At 54.6% G+C, this 22,688-nt stretch overlaps 2 protein-coding genes across 17 annotated transcripts in view; one reads left to right on the forward strand and one right to left on the reverse strand.

Annotated features, from left to right (window-relative positions):
- SNED1 (sushi, nidogen and EGF like domains 1) overlaps positions 1 to 22,688 on the forward strand; it is a 75,373-nt gene that overhangs the window by 15,046 nt on the left and 37,639 nt on the right. For 13 of the 16 annotated variants that reach the window (XR_012490662.1, XM_074316329.1, XM_074316336.1 and 10 more), the window contains exons 2-16: positions 1,630 to 1,917; positions 6,295 to 6,435; positions 7,128 to 7,290; positions 9,715 to 9,840; positions 10,158 to 10,271; positions 11,697 to 11,810; positions 12,139 to 12,252; positions 16,357 to 16,482; positions 16,694 to 16,801; positions 17,063 to 17,176; positions 17,815 to 17,931; positions 18,757 to 18,873; positions 19,023 to 19,139; positions 19,293 to 19,406; positions 19,681 to 19,854. Coding sequence is in view for 15 of the 16 variants with exons in the window: in XM_074316329.1 (XP_074172430.1) it covers positions 1,630 to 1,917; positions 6,295 to 6,435; positions 7,128 to 7,290; positions 9,715 to 9,840; positions 10,158 to 10,271; positions 11,697 to 11,810; positions 12,139 to 12,252; positions 16,357 to 16,482; positions 16,694 to 16,801; positions 17,063 to 17,176; positions 17,815 to 17,931; positions 18,757 to 18,873; positions 19,023 to 19,139; positions 19,293 to 19,406; positions 19,681 to 19,854 (2,047 nt within the window). In the remaining variant the exon portion in view is untranslated. The remainder of the gene's footprint in view (positions 1 to 1,629; positions 1,918 to 6,294; positions 6,436 to 7,127; positions 7,291 to 9,714; positions 9,841 to 10,157; positions 10,272 to 11,696; positions 11,811 to 12,138; positions 12,253 to 16,356; positions 16,483 to 16,693; positions 16,802 to 17,062; positions 17,177 to 17,814; positions 17,932 to 18,756; positions 18,874 to 19,022; positions 19,140 to 19,292; positions 19,407 to 19,680; positions 19,855 to 22,688) is intronic. The other 3 variants (XM_074316360.1, XM_074316368.1, XM_074316374.1) reach the window with 2 other exon arrangements.
- Positions 17,970 to 22,688, reverse strand: part of MTERF4 (mitochondrial transcription termination factor 4) — a 44,800-nt gene continuing 40,081 nt past the window's right edge. Inside the window, exons 4-5 of the mRNA XM_074316421.1 lie at positions 21,756 to 21,896; positions 17,970 to 18,092 (exon numbers count right to left, since the gene is read on the reverse strand). Coding sequence (XP_074172522.1) covers positions 18,048 to 18,092; positions 21,756 to 21,896 — 186 coding nt within the window. The 3' untranslated portion in view covers positions 17,970 to 18,047. The remainder of the gene's footprint in view (positions 18,093 to 21,755; positions 21,897 to 22,688) is intronic.

Below are 22,688 nucleotides of genomic sequence, written 5' to 3' on the forward strand. Positions count from 1 at the left end.
TGTCTTTTTTTTTATTGAATGGTCTTGGCGCCCCTGTTGAAAATCGTTTGACCACATGCGTGAGGGTTTATTTCTAAGCTCTCTATTGTATCCCATGGGTCTATCTGTCTGTCTTTATGTCAATGCCACTGTGGTGAGATGACTGTTGCTTTGTGGTAAGTTTTGAAATCCGGAAGTGTGAGACCCCCAACTTTGTTCTTTTTCAGATTGTTTTGGCTATTCTCTTGATGAAATTTTAAAGCTTGCCTTTGATTTCTTTGAACATAGTAAATGTAGTTATTTTACTGTCTGTGCCTGATAATTCCTATGTCTGGAGTTGCTCGTCTTTCTGCTGTAACTGGTGTCGATTCCTCGTGTGCACAGTCATCTGGGTGTGTCCCAGGTTTTGCACGTGAAACATTATTCATGGGACTAACCTGAGGCCTGAGATGATGCTATCTTCCTCCGAAGAGGGTTTCTCTCTGCTTTGTCTGGAACCTGGACATGCTACTTGTCAGTATCCACCTTAGTCCAAGGTCCAGGCCTGCGGTGCCCTGGACGGCTCTGGTGAAGGAAGCCGGAGTGAGTCTGCGCAGGACTCTTCACTTGGGGTGCACCCTGACCGTGAGGGGTGGCCTGAGGGGTCCCAGCTTAGCGGGGGTGCTGGGCTCTCCACCTGGAGCTGGTCTGAGGGCTGACCTCTTCCTCTCCCTCCATGAGGCCACTAAAACTACTGCTGTGCTCTGTGACTGTTTCTTCTGTCGCAGACGCACTTGCTTCGATCAGCGGCCCTGAGTGCCAGGCTCACCTCCAGTGTCTTCTCCTCAACTTGGAATCCGGACCCCCTCTTGCTTGTTTGCTGTTTGGCATCTTTAAGAAGACAGGCGTATTTATTGGCCTTTTTTGAGTCTGGGTTACACAGCCTGCCCACCCCTGAAGGGAAAGTGCCAAGGGTCTTTTCTGAAAGCACAGTTCTGACCACGGTCTTCCCAGGAGCACGGTGACAGCCTAGAGCCCGGCCCTGTGATCATTAAATCATTCACCCTCTCCCGCCCCACCCTGCAAGGCCAGAACCAGTGTTCACCTGCATCAGAGGAGCACAGACGCAAGGGCCGTGCCTCCTGGTTGCACAGTGAGTGGGAGGCCAGGTAGGAACCAGCTGTGTCCAGCTGCAGAGGTGTCGCTCCCCCTCTGCAGGAGCCTTCTGGTTTCCACTGCCTGGGTCCTGAGTTCAGAGGCCTGTCCAGGTTCCCCTGGCCACTGGCCGGCCCACCCCTGCCTCTGCCCTGTGGGCGCTCCTCCCCGCACACCACCTCATGCCTCCTGCTCACCCTTCCAAACCAGGGTGGGGGCCCTGCCCCGCCCTCCTGAGGCCCCTGGCTGGGGTGTGCCTGAGGAGCTGGGTTTGCTGAGCAGGCCCCCAATAGCAGGGACCACACTGGGGTCTACCGGACCCCACAGCACAGCCCAGGGATGGGCGCTGCACAGGGGCCACAGCCTGTCTGGGAGGAGATGGAGCAGACCGAGGGGTCCCATGTCTGTATCTACCCTGCCCAGGCCGGCTCAGCCTCGGCGGCCTTGGAGGGGCCCGGAGCTGCCTACCCACCCACAGCCCCCATCGGTCCCCTCTCTGCCTTCCTGTCCTGGCAGGTGAACAACAACGGGATCATCTCCTTCCTGAAGGAGGTTTCCCAGTTCACCCCGGTGGCCTTCCCCATCGCCAAGGACCGCTGTGTGGTGGCGGCCTTCTGGGCAGACGTGGACAACCGGCGCGCAGGGGACGTGTACTACCGGGAGACCACCGACCCGGCCACGCTGCACAGAGCCACAGAGGACATCAGACGTTACTTCCCCGAGCTCCCAGACTTCACTGCCACCTGGGTTTTCATCGCCACCTGGTACCGTGTGACCTTCTTTGGAGGCAGCTCCTCCTCCCCCGTGAGTTTTTGTCCTGGGGAAGGGAGGACGTGCAGCTGGGGCCCAGAGTCTCCCTCCAGGGCCCGCGCCTTGCTGAGGTGGGTCCAGCGCAGTTAGTGGTCCATGCCCAAAAGCAAAAAATGGGGCTCAGCCCTGGGAGTCACTCGTCCAGGGTCACAGAGCTCGGCTGGAGGAGGATGAGGTCTCGACTCTCCCCGATCCTCCAGGAAAACCCCAAGTGCCCCAGTAGAGAAGTGAGTGAGGTCAGGATTTCCACTGGGAATGCGTCAGGATGCCAGAGTTAAACAGGAAGTTACCCCATCTTCTCCGTTCGTTAGTCCTCGATGGTACCAAACATCAAAACACATGAGCTTGAAAGTGATTGAGCACTTTGCCCAAGTTCTGGTGGGTGGTTCCCCTCAATGAGGACAGCAGCTCACCCCTCCCGTGGGTCACATCTGTGCATGAGATGGGGTCGCTCCCCAGAGAAGAGCCACTGGGTACAGAGTGGCATTTTCAGAGCTGTTTGTTCACTCATTTAATAAACACTTGTTTAAGGGCGCGTCTGGGGGAGCACTGGGGAGACAGCCCTGACGGAGAAGACAGGACACGTCTCTCCCAAAGGGCGACACAAACAACCACGTGATAAAGGTGCCAGGCACCAAGAAGTGCCCAGCATAACCCAGCCACTGGGCAAGGGCTCCCCCTGAGACTGCCATGCCAGCCAGCGGCGGGGGCTTAGCCACATGGGGGCTTTGGAGCAGGAGGAACTGGACTGTTCAGAGCGGCCATTAGGGGTGGATGTGACAGGACACTGGGCAGCAGGAGGAGAGACACACCCAATCAGCACAGTGTCTGGCTTCCTGTCATGCGCACTGGGGTGGGCAGGAGGTACGGAGGGCAGGTGAGGCCTGTGCTCAGTGTCGAGGGGGTGCAAGTGACGGGTTCGGTCCTGGATGTGCTGAGGTGGCCCTGCCCAGAGAGTGTGAGTACATGGAGACTGGGGTCCTCAGCAGTGGTGGCGCAGGGAAACCATGAATGTAGGAAAGTCGGGGAAGGGATGTGCCCAGTGACGAGGTGCTCACAGACCCTGAGCTCTCCAGCAGCCGAGACAAAAAAGAAAAAGAAAGAGAAAGAAAGAAGGTAGTTAGCCAGGTATCTCCAGACTGAGACACTCACTGTTGGATTTTTAACAAAGAGTATGACAGTGAAGCAGGAAAGATGCGCTGTTTCTGTAAACATTACCACAAATAAATTTTCACACTAGTGAACTTCTGTTCGTACAGAGCCCGCTCATATTTTGTAAGTTTTGTTTTTTTATTATTACCATTTTGTAACACTTTGTAACAAAAAGTTTTAAAAATCTATAATTCCACTACCAAAAGGTAACTTGGTAGCTACCTTTTAAATTAAACTTTTCCTAGGGTACATTGACCCACACTTTACAAAATAAATAGAAACGCCAAGAACAAGCTATTTTGTGAGTGTGTTTTTTCACTCAATAGCATTATAAGCATTTTCCTCATTCTTACGTGTTCTTCTGCATCATTTAGAAAAGTATTATTTCACCTCTGCAGAGTCACTTTACCTAATACCTTTATGCCTGGGAGCCAGGAGGGGCCCAGAGCCCCTCCTGAGTTGACAGAGAGAAACTTAACCTTCTACTGTTTTCAAACCCAGATGTTCTTTAGAAAATGACTATCAACATCACATGCTCGTAAGACAGGAGTCAGGACTGAGTCTGGGCTGGAAGTGAGGCTGTGCCTTGGGAGACTTGGAGAGCCAGCCCGCTTTCCAGTGGCACTTTCCAGTGGCACTTCCGGAAGCAGGTTGATCAACATAAAGTGACGGTTAAGCTCCTCGCTCTCCTCAAAAGCATGGACCTCACCCGATCACAGAGCCGGCCGCTGGCCTCGCAGGCCACAGTCCTGCCCTGCCCTGGACTTTGCCGCTGCCCGCCTTCACGGCCATTGCCTCCTCATGGTCTCCAGAGCTCAGCGTTAGGTTTCCCTGCCCAAAGGCAAGTGCCCAGTCCCCAGCTGCATGAGCCCCTAATAAGAGGGGAGCCAGCCTGTCCTGTGAAGCTCGAAGCCAGGCACTGACTCTGGTCTCCAGCGGTGACAGTCCCAGATGCATCTTCTTCCAAGATGAGGCCATTTTGTCTACACTGAAAACCTGTGGTTTGCTGCAGCCACCGTCATGAATTCTCTCACTAGATCTTGTGGATAACTTGCTGCTTCACCTCGCACTTTATGTTGTGGAGACAGCTTCTTTCCTTAAACCTCGTGAACCGACCTCTGCCAGTTTCACACTTTCCTTGTGCAGCTTCCTCACCTCTCAGCCTTTACAGAATTGAAGTTAGGGCCTTGTTGTGGAGTAGGCTTTGGCTTAAGGGAGTGTTGTGGCTGGTTTGATCCTCTATCCAGACCACTAAAACCTTCTCTGTATCAGCAACAGGCTGTCTCGCTTTCTTACCATCCCTGTATTCACTGCAGGAGCACATTTAGGTTCCCTCCAGAACATTTCCTTTGCACTGACAACCTGGCTAACTGGCACAAGACGATTAGTTTTCAGCCCATCTTGGCTTTCCACGTGCCTTCCTCACTCAGCTTAATCGTTTCTAGCTTTTGATTTAAAGTGAGAGACCTGAGACTTTTCCTTTCACTTGAACACCTAGGGGCCATTGTAGGGTTATTAATTGACCTAATTTCAACATTGTTGTGTCTTGGGGAACAGGGGGGCCCAAGGAGAGGGAGAGATTGGGAAAGGTTGGTCAGTGGAACAGTCAGAACACACACAGTATCTATTAAGTTCGCCGTCTTGCATGGGTGCAGTTCCTAAGCACCCCAAACAATTACAGCAGTAACATCAAAGATCACTGATCACAGATCACCATGGCAAATAAAATAATGACGAAAAAGTTTGAAGTATTTTGAGAATTACCAAAATGTGACACAGAGACATGGAGTGAGCACATGTTGTTGGAAACATGGCACCGATAGACGTGCTAGATGCAGGGTTGCCACAAATCTTCAGTTTCTATAAAGCACTTTATCTGCAAAGCACAATAAAGCAAAATGCAATAAAACGAGGGGTTCCTGTGCACCGTATGCTCTCCTGCCACATGCAATGTCCGCACACTGGCCCAGAGTCGGCCCCAGCCCCAGTCGCAAGATGCCCTGAGAAGGGCACTGCCAGCCTGAATTCATTGTGAGATCACATCCTGGCACACGTCTCTAGAAAGGAGATTAATGCCTGCCGAATGCCGAGATCCCCCTCAAAAATGTGCCCACACACACTCGCATAAGCCACATCAGACGTGCCCATTTCTCTGCACTGCAGTCAAGCGCACTAGCATTTTCCCTCCTTGCTAACTATACAGGCTAAGGGGAAGCCTTTTTAAAACGTACACGTCTTTGATTTCTAGCAATGCTGAATTTGTCCCAGTATTATCAGCTAGTTGTATTCTATTGTGATGAGTCTGTGCACAGCCTTTGCCAATTTTTCTGTAATCTTTTAGGTCTGATTCTTACTGATCTGTAGTTCTTCCTGAATTAAGGACGTCATCAGTTTTATCTGCCTCATGTTATAAATACACTTTTCACTTTGCTGTTTGCCATTCAGTTTGAGTTGATGGCACTGTTTTATTCAGAACATTTTGTAGCCAACATATGAATCTTCTTTTTGGTTTCACATTAACAAATGTGTTTAAACGTCCTTCCCCCAGAGGCCCTACACATCTGACTACATTTTCTTCTAGGACTTGGACGGTTTCATTGACAACTTTACTTGATTCGGATGTATTTTCATGAGTGATGTAAAGCTCTGATTTTATTGTTTTTTCAGAATTTCCTATTTGTCCTAAGATCCCACCCTTTGCTCTAACTGAAATAGCACCTCACATGTACTGCCCACTAACCTTTTGGCGGAATAGAATTCCATGAAAACCATAAAACCTAACTGTTAAAAACAGTTTGCCTTGATTCCTCTTTTTATCTTTCCCCTGTACTTTCACGTCCTTGTGCTTTTCCCACGAGTGAGTTTTGTGGATTTGGCCACGTGAGCACTATCCCTGTGTGCGCCCGGGCCCCACAGGGGACAGTGTCTGCTCCCGGTGTCCGTGGGTCCCAAAGCCCCCTCACCGTGTTCATTCCCTTGCCAGACAACAATTACTAGGGAGGGGCTGGACTGAGCCAAGGCCTTAGGCACGGGGACACAGTGGAGGATGGAGGATTTGGCCACCGAAGTCCTACCCTGTGGCTGACCAACCATCTAGTTAGGGAGGAAGACGAGGGGTCAGTGGATGATGACAGTGTGTGCAGGGGTGGGGGGCTGGACAGGGCCTTGGAGCAGGGACAAGGGGCTGCAGGGCCCTGTTCAGGTCCCCCTCCTCGGCAGGTCAACACGTTCCAGACTGTGCTCGTCACTGACGGCAAGTTTTCTTTCACCATCTTCAACTACGAGTCCATCATGTGGACCACCGGCACGCATGCCAGCAGCGGGGGCGATGCCACTGGCCTGGGGGGCATCGCGGCCCAGGTAGGGGCCCCTGTTCCCCACCTCCCGGACTGTCCTGAGCTGATGAGGAGGGCAGACCCCCTTCCCCCCACACACACAGTACTGAGCAGAGGCCGGTGTGAGGCCATCCGAGCCCTCACAGCCCAGAATGACAAAAGAATCCTTGTGCCCAAGGCACCTTTGTCCTGACCCACAGGGCCTGGCACTCAGGGACAAGAGGGTCCTGAAGTCTCTGCACTGACTGCCCCTGGGTCTGGTGGGGCTGTGGCTCAAAGGACTGTGGCCAGCAGGAAGTCCCAGGTGTGGAGGGCATGGTCAAGGGTCAGCACCCAGGGGCCTGAAGGTCCTTCTGGCTGAGCAAGAACCCCCCACCCATCTATTTCCCCCAGAGTCACACTTGCCCCTGGGCCCTAGGGGAGACCCAGAAGCACAGCAGGGAGCTGCTGGGGCAGCTGCCAGGACCCAACAATGTTCTTGGCTCTGGGAACTGTCATTGCCATCAGTACCTGGCTGGGAGGCTGCTGACCAGGGCAGGGACAACGTGGGGGGTGGGGGTGAGGATACCCCTAGATCTTAGAGCTCCCCCGCTTACAAGGCCGTCTCCCATATGATCTCTTTGACCCTGGCTAACCGGGGGAGGTGGGTGTCAGCAACACTAGGGAGACCTGCGGACCCAGCCCACACCTGCCCCCACTCTCTCCACACCCACCCAGGCTGGCTTCAATGCGGGGGATGGGCGGCGCTACTTCAGCATCCCCGGCTCACGCACAGCGGACATGGCAGAGGTGGAAACCACCACCAACGTGGGAGTGCCCGGGCGCTGGGCGTTCAGAATCGATGATGCCCAGGTGCGCGTGGGGGGCTGCGCCCATACAAGTAAGAGGACCAAGCGGGCGGCTCAGGGCGGTGGGGGGCGGGCGGGTGTGGCCTAGGGAGGGGCAGGCGGAGCGGGCGGGGCGGGCTACAGGGAGCGGGGGGAGGAGCCAGGGTCTCCTCTCCGCACCTTCGAGCCCAGCTTCCCTCCTGGGCCGGGAGGGGCACCCGGCAGTCGCCTGTGCTCCCCAGGGCCACCTGGGAGGCAGGTGCTCTGTTCGTCCCATTTCCCCTTTCTGCCGGGATTGCGGCTTGTTTGATCACCTGGGCATCTATGTAGCGGGCAGGAGGGAGACACCCAGGGGTCCTTCAGGCCCAGACACAGCAGAAGAGGGAGGGTCCACCCGAGGGGCGAGCACACGGCTTGTGGGGACAGTCGGACTGGCCGCAGAACTGTGTGGCACTGGGCGAGTCTCACAGACCCTCCTGAAACTTTACTGCTTAGAAACGGAGGGAGGGATGTCAAGTTGTTGACGCAGCTACTCCGCCGAGAGCGGACGCTCTGCCAAGCTTGGGTCACAGTGAGGTGGGTCCCGGGACCTTCCCCCGTGGGTGGGGACCGACGCTACCGGGAAGGGCTGCTTCCCTGAACATCGAGTCTGCAAGAGCGAACCAGCGCGGTGGCGCCCATCCAAACTGGCCTGGTGGACAGGCGCGCACCCCGCGGCAGGGGCCGGGGCAGGCAGAGATGCGCACGCACCACGTAGGGACAGACACCGCGCTCGCGCCGCGGGGCAGGGGCCCGCGAGGACAGGCGTGCACGAGCGGGCAGGCGTGCGCGCGCACCACGCTTAGGGCTGGAGAACTCACAGAGGACTCCGGATGGTGCCCCGGAAGAGAGACCTGAGAGCCGAGCCCGCCCACTCCCGGGGGCACCGAATGGGCCCCAGCCCGAGCTTAGGGGGTGAGGGAGCCAGAAGCCAATGACTTCGCCCCCTTCCCCAGAGTGGCAAGTGGGCACCTGAGAGGCAAGACCTCCTACAGTCCGGGAGGGCCAAGGCAGTGGTGGTTCCCGGGGTAGGTGTGTCAGGCGCGCTCACGTGGGTGGGAGGCAGAGAGGTCTGCTTGGTTGTCACCTGCCAGTGGCCAGGGGCTGGGGCTGTGTTTGAAGAATAAGATATGGGTGCAGGTGCTCTGGTGTGAGTGGGTGTCAGGCAGGCGTGGGCACAGGTATGGGCGCACGTGTGGGCAGGTCCATGCTTCCCTGAAGAGGCTGCAGGTTGCGACCCCAGGAGTGGGGTCCTCAGAGGAGGATCCAGCCAGCCCTTTGAGGTCCTGTCTTCCATGGACAGGTGCTTCTTGCCCACTGTCCCAGGCCTCTGAGAGGAGTAGGCACTGCCAGGTCCTCCAAACTGGCCTCCACAGAGGCCTCAGGAGCGTGGTGCCCTGGGGAGGGCCAGTGCCCTGGTGTCCCCACCACCACACTGAAAGCCCAGGAGATGGAGCCTTTGCATATCAGTCCCAGGGTTACCAGGAAGAGAGGGTCAGTTTACACTCGAGAGGCACTGCATCCACAGCTAGAAGTCTAGCTCCTGAGCAAGGCTAGTCCAAACCACAATGTAGCCACACCACTGTGGACTGAGTGACAATGTGACTGAAGGACTGGAAAGGTACAGGCAAGGAACAGGAACAGTCCCAAGACACCCACAGCTTTGATGATGTTCTGGACCACAGAGTCCTTTCCGGAATGTCAATGCCACGCCACCTGTCCCTGGGGCCGTTCTAGTAACACGAGATCCAAGACCTTGGGATGCTCCAGTCACCTGCCAATTTGTGCTTATTGGTCACAGATTTCAGTAGCCTTGCTTCTCCAGAGAGCCAGAGTTCCATGAGCTGAGCTCTATGGTCTGCCTGTCCTAGGGGCCTGGGCATGGGGGTCAGTGGCCCTTGGGAAATACCAGCTTTGAGAAATACCAGCTTCAGTAGCTCTGAGCAGTCCCCTCATTTTCCACCTAAGGAAACCTGAGGGGCGCAGGGCACTCCGAGTTTCTGTAAATGTCTGAGGCAGTGCTGGGACCAGACTGCGACCCCCCAAGGTCTGAGAGTCCCCCCCACACTGCCTCCGGTTTCCACTCAGGGACCCCCTCATCCACGAGGACTCGTCTCCCCATGTTGCTGTGTGTCCTCAGGTCCCTGTCATCCTAGCAGGGACAAGTATGGAAGTTGATGGATTACTTGGTGAAAGGTGAAAGGGATTCTGGGACGGCCCTCCCTCCATGGGCAGCCAGAGTCACAGCTTAGGAAATGAAACCTCAATGGGAAATACAGGCAGAGGGCAGATGTCAGTCACACTGGGCACCCTGTGCAGACTGGGAAGTGAACCCTGGCTGCTAGGCCGCCTGCAGAGGACACAGTCATTCCTCAGAGATGTATCCTTTGGGTCAGGGAGGGAAGGTGTGATGGCTCCGCCCCTTGCTGTGCCCGCAGCCTCCGTGTGCCTGGCCCTGCGCCCGTGCCTCAATGGCGGCAAGTGCATCGACGACTGCATCACAGGCAACCCCTCCTACACCTGCTCCTGCCTCTCAGGCTTCACGGGGAGGAGGTGCCACCTGTGTGAGTTTACTGCTGGGACTGTCCGCTGGGAGGCACTGGGCTCTGGAGGAACACTCCCAGAACAGCCAGTGGTCTGAGCCAAGGTCAAGGGTCTGTGTCCCGTGGTGTGGGTGACAGGTGTGGGGTACCACTGAGGCGCCAAATGCAGTGGGTCTGTGACTGTGAGTACGGTGGGCAGTACTGCAGCTGCTGTCTGAGCCCACGGCCCCTGGAGCAGAGTGAGGCCCACGAGGGCCAGGCTTGCTGTCCCCTCGCCCCCAGGAGTGGCCGATCCTCCCAACCTGTTTCCTCCACTGAGGCCCCTGCGCCATTTTCAGATGTGAACGAGTGTGCATCTCACCCGTGTCAGAACGGCGGGGCCTGCACACATGGCGTCAACAGCTTCAGCTGCCAGTGCCCGGATGGTTTCGGGGGACCCACGTGTGAGACAGGTAAAAGGAGCCTGCTTGGGCCCCGCAGGCCCACTGGCTGCAGGCCAGGGCCAGGTTTCAGACTGAGCCAGAGTCAGGGCCTGACTGGCCACAGGGCCTGGCTGAGAGCCCACCAGCTGTGGTAGGAGCCATCAAACCCCTCTCACCCCAGGCCAGGCTTGATGAGATGGGACAGGTCAGCTGTGGGATGGGGAGGGGCACAAACCCCCACTCTCCTGCTTATGCCCTTGGAACCCGGAGCCCCAGCTGCTCCTGGCAATGGAGGCTGTTTCTCTCCAGCCCCCAGGGTTCTCACAGCCTAGGCGTGGTTTGGGGTTGCTCTGGACCCCTTGCTGCTTCCAAACCATGGCCATAGCCACTTCCTAGCGGCTCTTAGGAAGCAGCTGGTTCAGATCCGGCCCACACCTGCCCTGCCCCCAGTACCTTTCTCAGGCCTCTCACCCTGGCCTTTCACCCACCTGGCCTTCAGCTGCAGTGTGGATTCACGTGTCTGGGCTCAGTGAGGCCCCCAGGAGGACCTGGGGCTGGAGCCTGGACCCCTGAGCCTTGGCCTCCTCATAGCCACTCCACCGACATCCACGGATCCAGCCCCTACCCCCCTCTGAGGTTCCTGGTCTGAGGACCCATCTCAGCCCCCAGAGCCTCTGACAGCAGCGTCCCATCGGGTCATTGGTGCATGCTGCTTGCCTGAGTCTCCCCTCCCCCATCGACACCCAGCCTGCTCTCTGGTGGAGGTGGGGTCACTGTGTGCAGTCAGCCACCAAAGCACCGCCACACCTGGGGGGCAGGCCCTCCCCTTCCTCCTCTCCTCCCTCCTCTCCTGGCCCCCCACAATTCCACCAGGGGGCTGCTTGCTCAGACCATCTGGTCCCTGTATTGTTTTTCAGCGGCCACCAGGGAGTCAGGGAGGCCACATCCCTGGTAAGGGGTGGGTCAGAGGGTGGACAGAGATGGGGACACCACTCTTCCCACTATGACTGGGGGTTGAGTGCCTTTGCACCAGCACTCCCTGCAGCAAGATGTCGCCTCCCCCACTTCGGTCCCCCCTGTGCCCCAGGACCATTCAAGCCCCTCCCGCACCCCTGGGCACTGCTCACCCCTCAAGGCTCCATCACAGGCTGTGTCCCCCCAACCTGACAGGGTGCAGCCAGTGCCCCAGAGTCTGGGTCTGCGACCACTGCTCTTGTCACAGTTGGTCAGCTTAGCATGAGAACGGCCTGGGAGGGTGGGAGCTGGATTTGATTCACCCCTGAGACCCCGGCCCAGCGCATGCAGCCTCCTTCCACCCAGGTCTACTGAAATAAACCAGATTCAGACCAGCTTTCAGCGGCTGGTGGGTCGGGACTGCCCTGTCAGTCCCCTCCACTGCCCCCAGGGGTCATCACAGCCAGGAGTCCAACGGTCTTCCACCCTCTGCACTCGTAGCACTGTCTCCATGTGACACCAAAGAGTGTGCGAACGGCGGCCAGTGCCAGGCAGACAGCGGCTCCGCGGTGTGCGTGTGCCAGGCCGGCTACACCGGCATCGTTTGCGAGACGGGTGAGTGGCCCGAGCACGGCGGGGCGGGGCGGGCGGGGCCGGGCCTGTAGAGAAGGGGCGGGGCCGGGGCTGGCGGGCGGGGCCGGGGCTGGCGGGCGGGGCCGGGGCTGGCGGGCGGGGCCGGGCCTGTAGAGAAGGGGCGGGGCCGGGGCTGGCGGGCGGGGCCGGGGCTGGGCCTGTAGAGAAGGGGCGGGGCCGGGGCTGGCGGGCGGGGCCGGGCCTGTGAAGGGGAAGGGAGGAACTGGGCGGGGAGAGGTTGCCGCCGCCAGACGCCAGTAAGCTGATCAAGGCTGGCTTGGTGCGGAGCTCCCACTTCTGCTGCCCGCAGACTTGGACGAATGCGGCTCCGACCCGTGTCTTAACGGAGGCTCGTGTGTGGACCTCGTGGGGAACTTCACCTGCCTGTGCGCAGAGCCCTTCGAGGGACCGCGCTGCGAGACAGGTAATGGGCACGTGCCCCCACAGGTGTCAGTGGTCTTGAGGGTTCACCGCCCCCTTTCCCTCACTGTCCGGCTCAGTCCCCCGTCTCCTGCACCAGCCTGTCCCCTGAGTCGCTGACTGCGGAGGAACTGGAAGCAAATGACTGTCGCTCTGGTCCCGCTCTGCCTCAGGTGCTGTGTGAGGCTGAGCAAGTCCTCTCTCCTCGCCTCGCCTGGTCTTGCAAAACGCAGGGATGGCTAAGCACATCCTCAAGGCCCCTCTCTCCGCTGGGGAAAGTCCTGGCCTTTAACAGCCTTTCTCCCTACTCCAGAGCCCTCCCCACACAAGGGGACGCACCATGGCAGCACCGAAAAAAAACCCTGGACTTTACTGCGCGTGATGAAATCTGCTACATTCTTTTCTATGTCATGTTCTTTGAACTGCTGGTCATGACTCAGATCAATGAAAAGGCCAACTAGATTTTACAACCCATAGAATAAATCCGGGGCATCGTGCCCACCTCCAGCGGCCCCCGCCCCTGTACACGCAGCACCGGCAGCTTCTCACCAGGGATACATTTCAGACAAAAATTAGATTTACTTTGAGGGTAAAAACTTAAGAAGGAAATTACATTTTACCCATAAGTAAGAAAAAGATGGACGTTGTGCCTGCCTTTAGTCATTGGGTCATATGGCCACATGCAGGCCGTCTGTGACCTCAGGAGAGGGCAGCACCCGGACCTGTTTGGTTGCTTAAAATCTGTTTCAATTATCCTTGCCCAGATTGTTATCTAACATCAGTGTGTTTAACAAACTCATGTCAGAAAATAGCTAAGTGATTTCAAAAGATTTTGCAAAGAAACCACGTTTTGCACAGAATAAAGCAAATGAAAGCAAACAGGAATAAACAACAGAATTGACACTTCTACACCTAATACTCATATATGCTTATTAGCCACATGACGTTCTGTAAGAAGGTAACCAAAATTTGGAGGGAAAAAAAAAAATATCTATATCTATCTATCTATGTATCTATATATATATCTATTTATATATCTATATATATCTATATCTATATAGATCTATATATATCTATATCTATCTATCTATCTATCTATCTATCTATCTATCTATCTATATATATATATATATATATATATATATAGAGAGAGAGAGAGAGAGAGAGAGAGAGAGAGAATATCTAGCCTCCTGCTTCTGGCCAAGAAGGATTACTGTTCTGGGAATTTCCCTCTCACCATCAAGAACTAGAAAACCAGACAAAATATGTGAAACAACAGTTTTTAGCCATTGAACAATAGACAGCACAGGACCCTCGTCCTCAAGAAGAGGGAATGAAATGAGGCGAGCCCTAGTCACCCCGGTTCTGCCTGGGGGCAGTACAGGCCGCTATGCATTGAGGGGCCCAGACTCCAGTAGTCCTTCTGAGTCTCTGAGTCAAGCAGACAGAGACTCGAGTTTTGTGGCTGGAATTTGTGGGTGGAATATGAATGAGGATGGAGCTGCTGGGGGGGGGGGCAAAGAGGGCAGGGAGCATGAAATCAAAATCTGAAGCTCTGCAGAGGGACCCCCTTGAGTGTTTGCTCAGTACAGTCTGGGGTGAAATCCACTAGGATGGGAGCAGTGAGTCCAGCCGTGGCTCTCAGCAGGACTGGCAATAATTTGCCTCTCTACCAGCCAAGTGGAGGGAGCTTTTTGTACCCAGGGCCAGCTCTGCATGGTGTCCTTAGTGGAATGTCACCTTCGCAGTGAGCTTTAATACAAGCTGAACTAAAGGTGAATCTGACCTGCCCTAACAATCAGACTGACCCCAAGTACTTTAGCTGTATGCCAGAATAAAATCCAGTACTCTTTAAAGGAATATAACAGAATCCAGGACCCTGAAATAGACAATAAAAAATTATCAGGCATACAAAGAATATAGGACCCACATCCAGGAGAAAAGTAGATCAATAAAAACAGATGCCAGAGAGGATTAAATTAGTAAATATGAATGTTTGATCACCTGAGATGACTATGCCCAAGACTGCTGAGGGAAAAGATCATAATGAGAAGTAGGAGATAAAGAAACTTCTAGAGATGAAAACACATTATCTGAATTTCAGAAATACACTGGATTGTATTAATAGTAGGTTAGACACTGCAGAAAGAAATATCAGTGAACTTGAAGAGAGAAATAGAAACAATTCAACATGTAGCACAGAGAGTGAGACTGAAAGACCAGTTCTTCAGTGATTGGAACAGATGTCAAGACATCTCAAACATGTGCATTTGGAATCCCAGGAGGAAGGAGCGGCTGGGGGCACAGAAAAAGTATATGAAGAAACATTTGCTGCATTTAATGAAAACTAAAAGCCACATATCCAAGAAAAGCATGAAGAAAACCACGTGAAGCCACATCACAATCAACTTGCTGAAAACCAATGACAAAGAGAAAATCTTAAAAGTAGCCAGAGGAAAAAGACACAGTCCAAAGAGAGAAAACAAGGTGACAGCAGACGTCCTGTGAGAGACACTGGAAGCCCAAGATGGTGGGGCAGCATCTTTAAACTACAGAAAGAAAAACACTATCTACTAGTGTACACCCAGAAGAAACTACTTTCAAAAATGAAGATGGAATAAAGACTTTCAGACAGCAAAAACTGAGAGAATTCATCACCAGCATATCTGTAATACAAGAAATTTTAAAGGAAATTCTTTAGACAGAAGAAAAAAGGTACCAGATGAAAATCTGGATCTATACCAAGGAATGGAGAGTTCTAGAGATGGTAAATATATGGGTACATATGAGCCTTTTCTCTTTGTCCTTTACTCTCTCTAAAGATAATTTTTAAAGCAAAACAATAACAATATATTTTGGGGTAACAGATACAGAAATAAAATATATGATACCAATGGCTTAAAGCAGTGTGCCAGCTTTTTATGTTAAGGGCCAGATATTAATATTTTTGGCTTCACAGCCATGTGGTTACAGCTATTGAACTCTGCCAGTGAAACGCAAAGCAGCCAGCCACAGACGATACATGAACTAATGGGCAGGGCTGGGTTCCAATGGAACGTTATTTTTAAAAATTGGTGGCAGGCAAGACTTGTCTTTGGGACAGTTTATCCTTCTCTGGGTAAGGGCTAGGAAGGGAGAGATGGAAGTATGATATTGTCAGGTCCTTCTGTTATGTATGAAGTAGAAGGAGGACGTCTGTGACCCTAAAGAAAGAGAACAGGGATGTGTTTGGGTGATGGAATGTTCTGATCCTGCGGGGGGGGGGGGTCCCACAAATCTACACACGTTAAAATTCATGGACATGTATAGCAAAAACAAGTCAATTGTGCTATATATTAATTTAACAGATAAATTCTGAAACTACATGAAGAAACTGACCACCTAGGCAATGAAGAGGAATAGGCTGGTCGACACTCATCCAGAGAAGCTGGCCTGGCTACATTCATATCAGACAGATTAGACTGTAGCACAGGGAATCCTGCCAGGAATGAAGAGGGACCTTCTATGAGGACAAAGGGGTCAATTCATCAAGAAGACAGAACAACTCTAAATATACTATTAACATGAAGCAGAATACATGAAGCAGAAGCTGACAGAACTCCAAGGAGAAATAGATCACATTACAGGCAGAGTTTCAGCGCCATTCTCTCCGTCCCTCGACCACGTGGACAGAAAACCGGCCCAGCCCTGTAAACCAGCCTGGCCTGATTGACATTTACACGCACACTCTTTCCAAGTGTTCAGGGAGCTCTCACCGAGATGCACCACCCTGCAGGCCATAAAATAAGGCTCAGTAAATTGGCAAGGATTGTGTTCTCTGACCACCGCAAAGTTAAACTAGAAATCAACAGAAAGGTATATGGAAAATCCCAAAATTTGACCCACAGAGATGCTTGATCAGAAACGCCTGGAGGCCTTCAGCCTTAGTGGACCCCTTCTCACCCTTCCTTCTCATTCTCCTCCAAACTGGGGGCTCAGCAGCTGAGGGGCCGCAGGGAGTCAGCTTCCAGGAAATAGGCCGCAGGCTTGAACTCCACTTGGCACTGAGAACAGAGTTTGAAACCCTGAGGTGCGCTGTGACCTCTGGTGACCACTGTCTTTCTTGCAGGAAGCCACCCAGTGCCCGACGCCTGTCTGTCGGCCCCTTGCCAGAACGGGGGAACCTGTGTGGACGCAGATCAGGGCTACGTGTGCGAGTGCCCAGAAGGCTTCATGGGCCTGGACTGCAGGGAGAGTGCGTGCGGCCGGGGCTGGGGCCTCCTGTGGGGCGTGCATGCCGGAAAGCAGACGGGTGTGCATGCAAACACCCAGGACAGAATGTGTGTGTGTGTGGTGGGGGCGGCACACAGCAGCTTATGTGGGAAGTCGCCAGAGGCAGGGCACAGGCAGGAGAGGCCCCGCCCTCCGGCACCCCCATTAGAGGCTCCTCCCTCTCTCCGTGGCAGGAACCCCCAAGGACGACTGTGAGTGTCACAACGGTGGCAGATGCCTGGGAGACAACACCACCCTCTGCCAGTGCCCCCCGGGCTTCTTCGGGTTCCTCTGCGAATTCGGTAGGCAGCCAGGGCCGGGGAAGGAGGGGCTTTCTTGCCCTGCCCCTGGGCATCCCCCAACCAGGGTTCAAATGGTGGGCTGGACTGGGACCCCCACGTACAGGGCCTCCACAGTGGTCCCGTGACCCCCAACCCCACCCTGGAAGGGGGCCGGCCTCAGAAGTGCCTGAACCTGGTCGCCCTGGGGAGGGCACTGGGTCCTGCGCAGCCCAACCCTTGTCAAGGACACGCCTGAGACGGGACTTCCTCCTGTCCCTGTAGAAGTCACGGCCACGCCCTGCAACGTGAACACGCAGTGCCCCGACGGGGGCTACTGCATGGAGTACGGCGGGAGCTACCTCTGCGTCTGCCACACCCACCACAACGTCAGTCACCGTGAGTGGGGGCGGGCTGGGCGCGGGCTCGGGCTGCGACGCTGCGCAGAAACCCATTGGTGGTGTTTGGAGGACGGTGGTAGGCACAGGGCGGAGGCCAGGGCCGCCCTGCTGCGACGAGGACCGGCAGTGGGAGCGCCTCCCACGCCTTCCTCCGCAGTGCCACGCGGCCGCGGATCGGGCCCTCTGCGCTGCCCTGAGCTCGCAGCTGGAAGAGCCCCGCCGCCTACACGCTTCTCCGCTTCTCCGAGCAGCGTCCTGCCCAAGCCCCTAGCTTCTCTGTGAGAACACTCGCCGCTGTGTAATGGTCAGTGTACGGCCAGAGAACCAGAGAACGACCTACACAGCATGTTATTAGGTGTGATGGTGGGGGTGGGGTGGGGGTGAGAAGACATCCTGGACCGCACAGCTTGATCCCAGCTCATACAAGAGGGAGGCTGAATTCTGGAAAAATCAGGAATCAAAGAAATCCCAGGGAGGGGCCCTAGGGCCCAGTGTGAGGAATCAAGACCCAGCAGAGTGTATTTTAAGCGGCCTTGGTTCCAGCCAGGGTGTCAGGGTGAGCCTGGCAGGTGTCGCCCCTTCAGCCTCTGGCCGGGGATGTGACACCAGCTCCAGGGCCTCCCTCTGCCCCCGCAGCACTGCCGTCGCCCTGCGACTCCGACCCCTGCTTCAACGGAGGCTCCTGTGATGCCCACGACGACTCCTACACGTGCGAATGTCCCCGCGGGTTCCATGGCAGGCACTGCGAGAAAGGTGGGCTTCAGCACCCCAGACAGCGCCCCCTTTCCACTCACCTGGGTTATTTCTGTTAATTGCTGCTCCTGATCTGTGACCTCCGGGCCATGGCTTTGCTTTCCTCAGAACTGGCTTCATGTCCTCTCGGAATTCTTCCAACTAGATTTTAGAATCATTGACTTGAGAAAAAAAAAATCATTAGGACCTTGTTCAATCTAATTCAGCTTGGAGACTGTCAGCATTTTATGACATTTAACCACTTCAGAGTGTAAATATTCTTCCCTGAGTGCCTCGCAGGCGTCGCTGTCCTCGCTAGCACCCACCTAGACTGTCCCTCTCTGCAGTGTTGGCCGTGACCATGCACCCCAGGGAACCCAGGGGGCCAGCCACCCACCCCCAGTATGGCCGAGACCCATCCTCCTGGGGCTTGGGGCCTGGGCCACTCCCGCTGTCCTGGGTGTGACTGCTGCAGGTGGGAGACGTGCCCCTCCAGTCACACCTTGAACTGTGTGGACACCCAAGCACAGGCCTAGGGGCGCAAGTGCCAACACAGTCTGTTACCGCCGTGTAGAGGACAGTGCAGTGTGCCCTGCGCCGTGGGGTCAGCTCTCCACCAGGAAGGGCCCAGTGATCCCCAGAGCCTGGGGCAGAGAACAGAGGAGGGGCGGGCTGGGTGGGGTCTCCAGACGGTGAGTCCCAACCCAGCATGTACTTGGCCTGTAGGACTCAGTGGAGAAAAGGCCGGGGCCTGAGAGAACACAAATGGGCTGTGTGGGCGCTGCTGGGCCAGGAGGCCGGGCCTCGTTCATCCGCCCCTCTCTGCCCCCCTGACCCTCCTCACAGCCCGGCCGCACCTGTGCAGCTCGGGGCCCTGCCGGAATGGAGGCACGTGCAAGGAGGCGGGCGGCGAGTACCACTGCAGCTGCCCTTATCGCTTCACCGGGAGGCACTGTGAGATCGGTGCGGCCCCAGCCAGCTGGGATCAGCCGGGGGGTCAGCCCGAGACCCCTGACCTGGCCGCCACATGTCTGCTTGTGGGGAGTGTCCCGGGGCGGGGCAGTGGGGGTGGGCACACGACACCAGATACCAATGGCTCCTTCTGCTTCCAGGGAAGCCAGATTCGTGTGCCTCGGGCCCCTGTCACAACGGAGGCACCTGCTTTCACTACATCGGCAAATACAAGTGTGACTGTCCCCCAGGCTTCTCCGGGCGGCACTGTGAGATAGGTAAGGTGGACGCAGGCCAGTGGCGAGGCCAGCTGAACACAAAACCAGGCCCCAGAAGGGCTAGCCTAGGCAGTGGGGGCCGGAGGGGATGCCCCACGCAGCCCAGAGGAAGAACACGCTGGCGGGTGATGGTGACCCTGTGTGCCCTTGCAGCCCCCTCCCCCTGCTTCTGGAGCCCGTGTGTGAATGGGGGTACCTGCAAGGACCTGGGCACAGACTTCTCCTGCCACTGCCAAGCAGGGTACACGGGACGCCGGTGCCAGGCGGGTGAGAGGGCCAGAGAGGTCAGGGTGGGGGCACGGGAGTTCGCCCTAATCCTGGAGGAGCAGGGCAGGGGCAGGGGGAGGGAGGGGAAGAAAGAAAAGAGATCTCTGAGTGGCCTGTCCTGGAAGTCAGGGCGCCTTCACTATAGGACAGGCTGTGCGGGGAACTGGGAGCGGGGGTCCCAAGCTCTGCAGCCTGGTGAGGCAGACGGCAGAGCAGTGGGAGGGGGGCAGGCAGGGGCCCTGAGATGCAGCACAGGGCTGGGCTATCCTTGCAGAGGTAGACTGCGGCCCCCCCGAGGAGGTGAAGCATGCCACACTGCGCTTCAATGGCACTCGGTGGGGCTCGGTGGCCCTGTACTTGTGTGACCGAGGCTACAGCCTGAGTGTCCCCAGCTCCGTCCGGGTCTGCCAGCCACATGGTGTCTGGAGCGAGCCTCCCCAGTGCCATGGTGAGTGGGCCCTCTGGGGAGGGGCAGGCGGGTTGGACAGAGCCCGTGAGGCGCATACCCTCCTCACCCGACCACGTGGAGGAGGTCAGGGGTTCAGGACTGACCTTGGCCCTGCCCCTTCTCCCCTCGGTTTCTGACCCACAAAATGAGGCATAAGCCTGTGGTGACAGTGGGGATAACTGGTGCCAGCTCTCCACTCTGGACCATCACTAAGGGCTTCCCTGTCCTCAGAGCCACCCAGAGCTTGGGGCTCCAACACCCACATGCACACTCTGCAGATAAAGCAGCAGAGGCCGGGAGGGAGCCCAGGGGCAGAGCCCTAAAGAGGCTCCAGCTCCCAGCGCCCCCCCCAGACCTGTGGAATCAGGGCCCCAGGGCGCTTAGGAGCGCTGCTGTGGAGCCTCACGGGCTCCCGCTGCTGCGGACATGCCTGGAGGTGGGGCGGCGAGGGGTTGCTAACAAGTGCAAGCGAACTGCACTGAGCCAAAGCGCTCCAGCTCTGTTCATGAGAAAATCTGTGTGATGTTAACACATTTTTCATGAAACAGATTTTTAAACACATTCACGCAGGGACAGTGACAGCATCCAGAGATGGACAGGGCACGTAACGCGTTATCTCCCAGATGCCCTGCAAAGCCCAGCCTGTGCTGCAAAGAGTTCTGGAAGGCAGGTGGGCACACCTGGCCTCAAGCGTCTTTCCTCTACGCCTGTGCTCCCAAGCCCCCAGGCTGGTGGGTGCTGTCTAGGATCCCCTCCCACTGGTATCAGATGAGGACCCAGTGCCCCCGGGGAATGTGCGCTCACAGCCGAGCCATCAAGACCCTGGAGAAGTACAACTACCTCAGAAACAACAAGTCCGGACAGCACATGTGATACTGGGAGAACTGTGGACAGGCACACATACAGAGCAAGAATGACACATACGCAGAAGGAAGCACACCGGGCCGTAAAGCAGGACCAATAAATGACTTTTAAAAGAAAGCAGAAATTAGAGGATTGAAAAGCTATAGTAGTTGAAATAACAGGCACAGCTTATAAATTTATGGATGGATATAGACGAAGACTTAATGAGTGGAAAGACCAGTTTGAGGAATTTCCCCAGGAATTTTGATATAAATCAAAAAGAACCTGCAGACACTGTATGTGGGGGTGAAAGTGCCAACAATGAGAGGAGAGGAATCCAAGAGTGAGAGAACACAGACATCTGAAATGCTTGAGCGACTATGCGGTAACACTCCCAGAACTGCAGACGAGTGACCACAGGGTGAAAGGGCCCACAGAACATCAAACAGGAGAAAAGAGAAATATTAGAAAGTTATAATAAAATGTAAGAATATCAGCAACAAACAGAAAAAATTCTTAAAACATCCAGAGAGGAAAAAGGAACAAGAATCTACAAAGAAACAAGAATCAGACTGGCACCAGCTTCCCCATGGTGGTGTCACATGTAAGATAGTGAAACGGTATTTGTTAAGTACCGTGGAGATCCATTTGGTTAGGATGGAGACAGTTACAAAATACCATGGCTCTCACTGTGACATCAAGGAAACACCAGATAAGCCCTAAAGCATATCTTTTAACCTGTCAGAGACCTGAGGAAGCAGAAGTTGAGACGAGTCCTTCCTGGGTGGGAGCAAACCTGAGTGGGCAGTGTGCCGGGAGCAGCTGGGAAGTCACCCAGGCCTCCGACGATTGCAGGCACGCATAGCAGATTGAACCAGACGTGCAGAGGTGAACAAGACCTCAGCACCCACCATTTACCCACCCCACCCCCAGGGTTTTTATGGAGCACATGAGAAGCAGAGACTCCAGTCTCACTCGGCTGAGATCCCAAGTCCAGTGGGAGGGAGAGGCCCGGTCCAGGCCGAAGCATCTAAAACCAATCGTGAACTAGAACTAACCTGAATTGCGCCCAACCGAGCCCACCTCCTGATGACGCCAGAGATCAGTTCCACAGTCTGGCTGCCTGGCGGAGTGCAGAGCATGCCCAGTCCAGGGGCGGGCATTTTCTGTTTTGGTCTCTGTTCTGGAACACACAATGTCTGACAAGGAAGAAATGATAATACATAATCTCGAGAAGAAACAGTTGATAGAAACAGGCCTGCAGATGACCCACATGTCGGAATTAGCAGACAAGGACTTTTAAACAGCCATTGTAACTGTGTTAAAGAAGAGGGGCAAGATAAACGAAAGAATAGAAAATTTTGAGCAGAGGAAAGAAACTTTTAAAAATAACAAAATAGAAAATACAACATCTGAAATGAAGAGTAAATTGGATAGGCTTACCAACAGAATGGAGACAACAGAAGAAGAAATCATAGGACTCAAGATCAGAGAGAAAATGAATTATGAATTAAATTAATAAATGAATTTTTTAAAAAGCAACAGAGACTCAGAAATATGTGGGACCATATCAAACAAGCACCTAATTAGAGTCCCAGAAAAAGACGACAGAATGGGCAAAAGAAATATTTTAAGAGATAAGGATTGAGCATTTTCTAAAAATGAAGAAATACACCAACCCATAAATACAAGAAGCTTAGCAAATAACAAGCAGGATAAAAATTGAAATATACAAACACAAAACCTAAAAATGTTATCCAAATTGTTATTCAAATATGAGACATAAAAAACATTCTCATGCAAACACAGCCTCAGAGGCTTACCTATCAAAAAAAAAAAAAGGTCACTTTTTGGAGAAACTACTAAAATAATAAGATCAACCCAGAATATTCTGTTAGCAGTAAGAGAAGGGAAAATTATAAAATACCATAGTAAGGTATGTCAAAATCTGAAAGGACACAGAAAAGGTGGCAAAACTTCAGATTAAAAAG

The sequence above is a fragment of the Rhinolophus sinicus genome, linkage group LG01 (genome assembly GCF_036562045.2).
Source record: "Rhinolophus sinicus isolate RSC01 linkage group LG01, ASM3656204v1, whole genome shotgun sequence".
In the NCBI taxonomy this organism is placed as follows: domain Eukaryota; kingdom Metazoa; phylum Chordata; class Mammalia; order Chiroptera; family Rhinolophidae; genus Rhinolophus; species Rhinolophus sinicus.